This window comes from Paramacrobiotus metropolitanus, unplaced genomic scaffold (genome assembly GCF_019649055.1).
Source record: "Paramacrobiotus metropolitanus isolate TYO unplaced genomic scaffold, Prichtersi_v1.0 Parri_scaffold0000019, whole genome shotgun sequence".
Lineage (NCBI taxonomy): Eukaryota > Metazoa > Tardigrada > Eutardigrada > Parachela > Macrobiotidae > Paramacrobiotus > Paramacrobiotus metropolitanus.
This window is the reverse complement of record NW_026570239.1, coordinates 419974-429839: the sequence shown is the minus strand read 5'-3', so window position 1 is coordinate 429839 and position 9866 is coordinate 419974. Positions and strand designations below refer to the sequence as shown.

The window sequence follows — 9866 nt, the reverse complement described above, 5'->3', positions numbered from 1 at the left end:
AATTCGTTTATATCCGAATCGAAATGGGTGATAGCGTCGTGGTGAAATTCGTCAGCGCCCCCGTGCTTCCGTTAAGACGCCGGGAGCGGGTAGTGCGCGTTGTCGGGGCCGATGATTACATTACGCGAGCGTGTAAACTGCCGCAGGAGTATCGAACGGGGCAGCCGATGGAGCTGGCATTGTGGTGTCTGTGGCAGGAAGGGCTGATGGCAACCAACCATAACTATACGGCATTCCCCATCAGCAGGTTCAACGAGAGCCTGCTGTATCTTCAGGACAGCTGGACACCCGCGAAGCTAAAGCCAATATCAAAAGAAGAGCTGGTATGGTATTACGTACCATATGATAAAAAAAACCGTTAGGCTGTTTGCTTTGCCGGGATGAGACATTTTTGTGTATACTCGTATAATCACTTAATAGAACCGGATGAATGAACTGGCCGAAACGGAGATGGCAAACCGTCTACAGGCCGGTTGGACTTTCGCCGATGGTTACTGGACACTACCCAGAATTAAGGTTCCTCTCCATGCAGCAGCTGTTCAGCCGTCCCCTTACATGTTCGCCGCATTCCCACCGGAACTCCTGCGAGAGGTTCTCTCCTGCTTCGGTACGAATGAGCGACCGTCCTATCGCCGCGTGTGCCCGCTGTGGAACTCCATCATCCAACAGGATAACACCAGCCAGCGCTTGGCGCTCAACTTTGGCGACGCCGGCACGACCGCCGCCTCGGTTGGGTATGCGTCATTCGGTATTTAACCGCCACCACGGAAATGGTCGCCATTACCAACGCCACGCAGCGCTCGAGGCAGCAAGAGCTTAGCGACTGTCTGCGTCTGATCAGTGCTCTATACGATCAGCGCGGTAACAAAACAAAAAAATTGCAGGTCAGTTATCAGATGCCGGTAGCTGGCGCCGAAAGTTCGAATTTTAATCGTAAATTAATGATAATAGAATTGCGGGTAACTTTTGTCCCTGGATTCTGCGGCACCCGATTTCTCGCGCCGTCTTACATTTACATAAGTATTTTTATCCGCTTCCTGCAGATAGCTTGTGCAACTCCTGTTTTTTGGTTAAAATTCTGCAATTAACGCCAGCGATTGTCCATAATCTATAGAACCAAATCCTTTCTCTCGGGCAGCTTTCTCTCGAGTATTTTAACAATACTCGAATATATCTGCGAAGCTGAGCTCAAAAGTCAGAATGCCGATCTACTGAATGATGGTGAATTCAAATTAATCAGTTTGCCACCCGCTCCAGTCCACCGGGCGAAGGTGGGCTACTGAAAATTTATCTCATTGCTTCGCAGGTTATAGCCAACCGCTGCCGTTGGGATCTCGGTGAAGATCGGCTCTCGACGGAAGTGCAACTGCTTGCCAAGACATGTATCGGGGCGGCGGCGGCCGTGGAGTGCCTCATCTGGCGCAACTGCCAGTTTTGTGGCATCGGCGACGAGCAGAATGACAGGATGCTGAGCAGCGACGCCACGATTTTCACCAACGACGTCACCGTCCTCAGCGGCACCCTGCCCGATGTGCAATCGGATTTGTATGAACTACTGGAGCGGCAGTTGCACTGGATGGAGATTCAGCTCGATGTTCTCCGGCTATCCAGTTGGATTGTGAAGAAAGTGCAGGTCAACGAACTGTCACAAACCTGCGCCACCATTAAACGGGTAGGTGGATTCACATTTTCTCTCCTGAAAAAAAGCATTCAAGAACCTGAACGTTTAGTTTCGTGCTGAATTTTCTTCACAATAAGTGCAAAGACGAAGAGCATTCAGCTCAATAATACGAGCTCGTACAATCAAATGAAGAATTTATCCCGATTAGCATTGGAAGCGACTGCATTGAAACTAACGGTAAGTTTAATTCTTAACCACATGGAAAATGATGGAATGTTGATTTCGAACGAAGAATCCGTACAGCAGCAAATCTACCAATCCTGAAACATGGCAAACGAAAATAGCGAAAGTCTAAAAGACGAAGTCATGTCACACATGGATCGAATCTCTCCTGTTATAATAAACAGGTTCTTACCGATATCCTTGTACGTAGTCAGGCAACTGACATTACACCAAGTGCCACATGTTTTGCATGCACAGGGACAAAATAACTGCGATCCGTAATCGGACGATACCTTCGCTTCTAGCAAGTGACTTAGCTAGTTCACACTGCTCAGCGGCTGCGCCCGACTGAATTCGAAATTTCGATGGTTTTTTTCTAGATCTTGGTGACCTATCAGTGCCACGATCCCCGGCTAACAAACCGTTACCGTGGGAAGCCGAGCTGGACGGGAGCCGAGCTGTGCCGCTTAGACATGACGTCGCTATCTACACTGACCCTATGGGTGCTGAACGCGGCCATGATGTCGCGAGTGCAGCGGGACAAGCGACGATTTCATGTGCGACCTGTACTTTATCCGGCGACCGACTGCTGAGCGGGACTTCTTTCGACTTTATGTTTGGATAATGATCTATAAGCAAGAACTGTGTAATAGCAGTATCATACGCGCTGAAAAATTACTTACCTATATCATGTCTGTTGGGCGTCAAATAACTGTTTCGTTTCAAGAATTATTGGACATTTCGTGGTGGCGAGTGGCGACTGTCTCTTTTTGGGCGAACTGAGGCAAATCTTTGTTTGAAAATTTATTCTGTGCGACGCTGGCTTTTGTACCATGATGAATAAATCAGTTTGCCGAGCTAAATCGTCCACTCCACAACACTTGATTTTCTTCAACGCCAAAATAAAAAAAAACATTTTACACGTAATTCGCAGAAATGCCGCGCGCATTCAGTAAATATTTCTTATCGGGTAAGGTTCAGAGATCAGAACTACAGCACGTATTTCCGGAAATAAATGGGTAACACGGGTTGTCCGTTTATCGCAAGTGCAGCCACGAAACCATAATAAACTTTCATGAGATTTATGGCTCAAGAGATTACGAATTGTACATTATTACGCTGTTTCCGTGGTTCTCTACGAGTAAGCGAGCTGAAAATGTGGCAAAATCACTGAACGAAGAAAATCTGTTTAAGCTAAATCAATCGGAAATCGGGTCTGGTGGTTCCATATTCAATGTCAACATGGCGAACCCCTCCAACTCTTTACTGGAGGTCCCTTGTGGACCTAGCGCGGCTTGGACCTCCGCCTGCCAGCGTTCGGCCGCCCGCTGGTACGCCGACACCTTGCCGTCCACCCCCGCCACCGTCCGGATCGCCTCGGCGATCTCCGAGGCCGGGACCAGCCTCCCACCCCGGGCCTTCGTGTCCGGGATCCGGAAGGCCACCCCGTGCTCCGCAAGCCACTCCGCATTCAGCCACTGATCCCCGAACATCGGCCAGGCCACCATGGCCACCCCTGCGTAGAGGCCCTCCATCAGGCCGCCCCAGCCGCAGTGGCAGACGAACACCCGCAGGCGGTCGCTGGCCAACACCGCTTTTTGCGGCGCCCAGTTGGTGATGACGAACCCGGCGTTGTCGTCCTGCATTTTCTTCTGGATAGCCTCCGGAAGGACCCTGTGCATCTGTTCCCGAAGAGCCCAGACGAACGGCCGACCGGTCACCAATAGAGCGTTGGCCAACTCCACGGTCTGCTCTTCCGATGGGCCACTTCCGGTCCCAAAAGAGACGTACACCGTGGACTTGGGAGGTTGCTTTTCCAGAAACTTCAGCACCCGATCGTCAGGGGAGGTCTTCGGCTCCCGCGGGAAGATCGGTCCGACGTAGAACATCGGGAGGTCTCCGAAATCCGACTCCGAGCGTAGGGCATCCAGGTCCGGTTGGTCCATCACCCGGAAGGAATTCGTCAGGACCCCGTGGGAACCCATCGTCGCCGGCCGGATGTTCAGCATGATTTCGGCATACATGGCCGACACCTCCGGGACACTCTTCCCGGGCGGTGGGAGGATGTCGAACAACCGACAATCCGTCACCGGGACAATTTTCGTCTTGTCATCCATCCGCATAAAAAATCGCAGCCCGCGGGTGGCCAGTGTGTGGAAAAGATAATAAGGAATCCCCCTCTCGGTGCACACCTCCATGGGTTTCCCGCAAAAGTTGTCGGTGATGACGGCGTCCACCGCCCCGGGCTCCGTTCCCGTGGGGACGCTGCGGAGCAGGCGTTCCACCGCCGGAAAGAAACTATGCATGATCCGGTTTGCGAATTCCTGGGGATCTGGGACATCCTCAGGGATCCCGTCATCGATCCCCCGGACGGTGATATCCTCGGAGGGTGTCGGATGGAAGTGGTGTTTGGTGGAGAGCTGGGTGGTGCGCTGGGCGGACGCCGCGAAGGTAACGGTGTGGAAGGTGCTCAGGCTTCGGGCCAGCTCCAGAGTGGGGATCAAGTGGCCGTATGCGGGGAGCGCAATAACCAATAGATGCTTTTTCCCCATGTTTATCCAGTTTAATCCTTAAAATACTGTATCGTATGACAGAGATTCCTTCTAGAGAGATTTTTTAGAGCAATAATAAAGTCAGATTCAGTCCATCTCAGGAAAATAATGGAACACAGTTTACTAGTACAGAACTAGAATTTTATCGACGAATCTAAAAAAATGTAATCAACTGCGAACACCAGACTAAAAATCAGCATGTTTATCGATATGGACTTGCAACTTGATTCTCATATCAGCTGTCAATCGCAGCACAACACGAGTGCTTTGGGGGGTATTGCTAAAGTCTGTGACTGTGACTGGGTGGGACTGGGTGGGAGTGGGAGTTTATGTGACTGGGAGTTTCTGTGACTGTGACCGTCTGTGACTATGCTAGACTGGGTCTGGGAACGATTGGGACTGTGACCATCTGGGACTGGGAACAGTGTTCGCTACTTAACGCCAAATCGACAGAAAGCGCACTTCCGGTCAATTTAAACTGAAGTTAGAAGTGTGTGCGTTAAACTATAATCAAAATTCATCTGGCCAGTCAGATAGCTCTGAACATTGAAAGTGTCCGTATGTTTGAGGCCACCTGAACGCAGTTGCTTACCAGGGCACATTTTCCGGGTCCATATCCAGAAAATTCCAATCTTTTGCCGAAACGAAGTAAATATCTATAGTACAATTAAATAAGTAGCACTGAAATGTTGTACTGCTAAATTAGGCGATCGAACCAGGGCTTATTTTCCGGGTCCAAATGTTTTGTGAAAACTATTATTTTGGGCGACGCCCTATTGACTTTTGCACATGATATTTTTTAAGCATTTCGCATTTCTATCCTTCCCTTTTGCAAAAGATCGGGCTTAATATTACGTAATTAATAGCCTGTACAAGTACTGCAGTCTGCATTGTGATAGTATGTTATTATGGATTTCATTTAAAGTTTTTTGGCAACGCCCTTTGAGCCGCAGCATATGAAGTTATTTTTTTAATTGTACTATTTGTATTTACTACGTTTCTGCAAAAGATGGGTATTTTCTGGATTACAGGTACGAGTATGATAGTATTGCAGCTGAAAGGTACGGGACGGCAAACTTATATGGATCGCATTGTGTTTGTAAAATTTCGTTATTAATTTTTTAGCGACCAAATTTTTGTCTGTTATTTTTCTCTCCAAACACGGGTACGCGCCATACAGTAAGCCTAAAACAATATAGATATCAGTTATTAAAACGAGGTATGCCTGAAAATCTGGTTAAATAGCTGCGGCACTGCACTCTACTTTCGTAAATTTGCTATTATTTGCGGCACCTTATCGGCCTTTGCAGGTATTATTACTTTTTTAAACATTTCGCAATCATTCAGTACCTTCCGGCAAAATAGGAAATGTTTCTGAATTATTATTATTAAAGTACGTAAACAGCCTGTACGAGTACTGCAGTAGCGCACTGTGGTACAAGTACAAAGTATTTTCGTAGTATGTTCACTACTATGTTGTATTATGGTTTTCATTTAATTTTTTTTGCCACGCCCTTTGAGCCTCAGCGCATGAAATTGTTTTTTAATTGTACTATAGATATTTACTACGTTTCGGCAAAAGATTGGAATTTTCTGGATATGGACCCGGAAAATGTGCCCTGGTAAGCAACTGCGTTCAGGTGGCCTCAAACATACGGACACTTTCAATGTTCAGAGCTATCTGACTGGCCAGATGAATTTTGATTATAGTTTAACGCACACACTTCTAACTTCAGTTTAAATTGACCGGAAGTGCGCTTTCTGTCGATTTGGCGTTAAGTAGCGAACACTGTTCCAAGTCCCAGATGGTCACAGTCCCAATCGTTCCCAGACCCAGTCTAGCACAGTTACAGACGGTCACAGTCACAGAAACTCCCAGTCACATAAACTCCCACTCCCACCCAGTCACAGTCACAGACTTCAGCAATACCCGGTGAGCAGCGGGATTTTCTTGCCATAGTCATATGTAGTACCAAAGGCGTTCCTAATTGCACAAGCCATTTACTGTAGTTCGCTTCCTCACACTACACTTTTTGATTCCATATGCATGTTCGAGCAAGAGCGATGTTACGAGCAGTAGCAGTAAAGAATACGTCAGTAACAGGAACAATTCAGTACGGGATAATAACTCGGCTACCGCCGACTGACTGCTGTCATTACTGCTTTTTCACCTTTATGAATGGAAAGTGAATGGGGCTCGCGGTCTGTTTGTATTAACGTAAAATTGAACGATGAAAACAAACACCGCCCAATAGCAATCGCTATTTCCATTATCCCTGAGCGCTGATGCAGCACTTTCCCTCTGTTTGTGGAATTGAGCTGGCTGAGGCAAAAAAACGAACGCTCTGCTCTTAGGTTGGGTAATGTCTCGATCCTTTCGGCTCTCATTAGTTGATTTGCGCTGACAACTTGTATATATACACCAAATCTATGCATACAAACAAGTGACGTAGAGATCGCTAGAATTGAGCTTTGAATGTATGGCTCACAACGTCACCGTGACGTCACTTGTTTGTATGTATCGATTTCGTGTATAGATGCAGTTTGTCACCGCAAATCCACTATTGTAATCCATTGAAACGCGCACTTGCCTTATAATGAACGGCAAATCTTACAGAAGAAATACTTAGCAATTCCACCGATCTTGTCTTTTGTTCTACTGTAATAATGGCGATAATACGGTGTGGAGCGTTTTTATGCTGTGCGATCGATAAAGTACTGATATACATGTGAATCGTGTCAGTCGTTTGCACAATTGCACTCAACCATATAACTCACCAGTCTGTCGCAGTTAAGCGTAAAGGTTTTCCTTTATGAATATAAGATAATAACAGCCGCCTTTTATGGGTTGCTATAATCAAACTATCAAAGTACTATACTTTGCTCACGATAATATGGATAATTCAGGATATAATACATGTATAATTATTCCGTGATAAAGGGATAAATCACGATAATACGATACTCATAAATCACGATACTCGTATATACATGTATATTCCGTATCTTGCTCTAATTACGGCGTTCTGCAAATCCGTTCACTTAAAACGCATCCGCACCCGTTCTTGGGCGGCACCATGGTGGCAAAGTCTGTTTTCATGCAGTTAAGTATGTATACGGACACGTGATAGTGCACCCGCCCCGTGCGATCGCCAATCAGAATTGGCCTAACCGACGCGCACGTTGTGCCGTTGCATTTGCACCCAAAGCACGGGTATTGCTAAAGTCTGTGACTGTGAATGGGTGGGACTGGGTGGGAGTGGGAGTTTATGGGACTGGGACCTTCTGGGACTGTGACCGTCTGTGACTGTGCCAGACTGGGCATGGGAGCGATTGGGACTGTGACCAGTTGGGACTGGAACTAGTGTTCGCTACTGTCAGAAGGCAGGTCTGACACCCCTTTCCAAATACAAATAAATCTGGGTGTGAGAGAACACGGGTCTCTCACAAAAGAAGAGTGTATTGCCCAAATAGGGAAAAATACAGAAATAGGGGAAAAAGGATGCCATAAACTGAGCACTTTCATAGGAAATGCTGGAAATCTACACCAACAGCCACCGATGGCGGCTGCTTGATACATCAAGCACACAGCATGACATTACTTAACGCTAAATCGACTGAAAGCGCACTTCCGGTCAGTTTTAAACCGAAATTTTAAAAAAAACTTTAAAATTTCTACATCTTCAACACATTGATGGTTGTTGTCAATAAAAAATTGGTCAGGTCTACGCGCGAGAGTTTCTCACGCGCGTAGCACTTAGTCTACGCGCGAGAGCTCCTGCGCGTAGTAGTTTGACTACGCGCGAGAGCTCTCGCCGGTAGTAAAAACAGTACTGAATCAGCTACGCGCGATAGATTTTGTTTTTTTATGCTGATAGACGAAGCAGTGATCGACGAAGCAATACTAAATACAATTGGATGCATCAGCATTAGGGTTTTTAATTCTCTGGCACAATTCAAATTTAAATAACAGTGTCCCTTCGCTTAGCCGGCAGCTTTACTGCTTTCTCCAACGCTTCGGCATCTTTTGCGGAAACACGAATGCTTTGAAACGTGATCACCGTCTTAGTGCGGGCATTTCGTCCCTGAGCTCTTGGGGGTTGCTTTAACACTCCCGTGACGATAATTTCGCGAAACCATACCCGAAATTCCCGGTCAGGGATGTAATTCGCAGTCTGGATGGTTTTCCGAAGCAGTAAATCATAAGCAAATGCAAATGCATAAATTAAGCAATTGTTGCTTGTCGGCGACTGTCCATAAACAGGGGCGTATTCGATTTCGACCTGTCCATTTGAGTCCGGAAAACAAAACAATCGAAACAGCTGTAACTTCAGCAGATCTGTCGGCTGTTGTCCCGTCGAGCAGTAGACCCGTACGACGCCAGGTTTCATACAATCGTATAGCGCGCAGACATAGTGATTTACGCCGTTGAAAAGTGGCTGCACAATATCTTTGTCCATGTTTCGCTGGAAGCGTATCCGCGCAAAACATTGGTCAATTGGCTGGCAAAGAGCAATTTCCGCTGGTGATTCCAACCCTCCCCGCTGTGGAAAAGCTTCTCGCAAGAGGTAAGTTCCAGCGACTAACAGCCGAAGCGCCAGGTCAGAACCATAACGGTTTAGGTTTGCAATGTCTTCTGTGAGAACGGGCGTGATGCCGTATTCGCGCACGATTTCGTTTTGGCCAGGAGGCATCGGCTCCATTATTCGCCTCGCGCGCATGGAGGCCGTTTCGCCCGGACGCACTGGGCTTCGCTCGATACGGGCCGATTTTCTACGCGGTTGAACGGAGACTTTCCGCTTTTTTCCTTGGTTATGCGTTTCTTTTGCTTCTGGAGTAGCATCTGCTAGCGTTAGCAGCGTAATGGCTGTTTGGTTGAATTTCGTATGCCTCCGTCCCTCAGAAGGTCGACCGCGCGGCTGCACTTGCCCTGCGGGCCTCACAGTAAATGGAGGGATATTCAGGACGTTTAGATCATTGCCTGCAACTGTGTTTTCTGGCATCGCTAGTTCGGCTGCTTCAATAGCGTTTGGGGTTTCCATAATTTCCTGCGGCGCTTCAGCATCCGCTGTTGATGGTCTCGCAGCTTCGACCTGGTCAGGGTGGGATACAACGGGGATTACGCCGCTGCGGATGATCTCCGCATAAAGTTGCAATGCCGCTAGGTGTTGCCGAAACTCCACCGCACCAAATTTAGAAATTTCGCTTGCGATTTCTTTGCTCAAGTCCAGGGCTGTCTTGTAACGAACTCCGAGACTGTTATACCGTGCTGTTTGGTCTGAAGAATCTTCTTCTGTTACGTCTTCGTCCGGCTCGCCCTGTAGCGCTGCTTGAAGGACGCGTGGGAAAACGTCCACCGGTGTACCGGCAGCGGGGTCATTTCGCAGCCATCGTGGAAGAATATCGGCAACCGAAAACAAATCCAAGTCTTCCTCCCGTCTCACGTGTATTATGTGCCTACACAGCAGCCC

General features: G+C 47.6%; 1 protein-coding gene across 1 annotated transcript; it reads right to left on the bottom strand.

Moving 5' to 3' along the window:
* Positions 1–3042: 3042 nt before the first annotated feature.
* Positions 3043–8855, bottom strand: LOC129586022 (uncharacterized). Its single transcript, XM_055479000.1, has 2 exons — positions 8841–8855; positions 3043–4383 (listed from the first exon to the last, which is right to left on the bottom strand). The coding sequence occupies exons 1-2, from the start codon at positions 8853–8855 to the stop codon at positions 3043–3045; spliced, it is 1356 nt and encodes a 451-aa protein (XP_055334975.1).
* Between the last annotated feature and the right edge of the window lie 1011 nt (positions 8856–9866).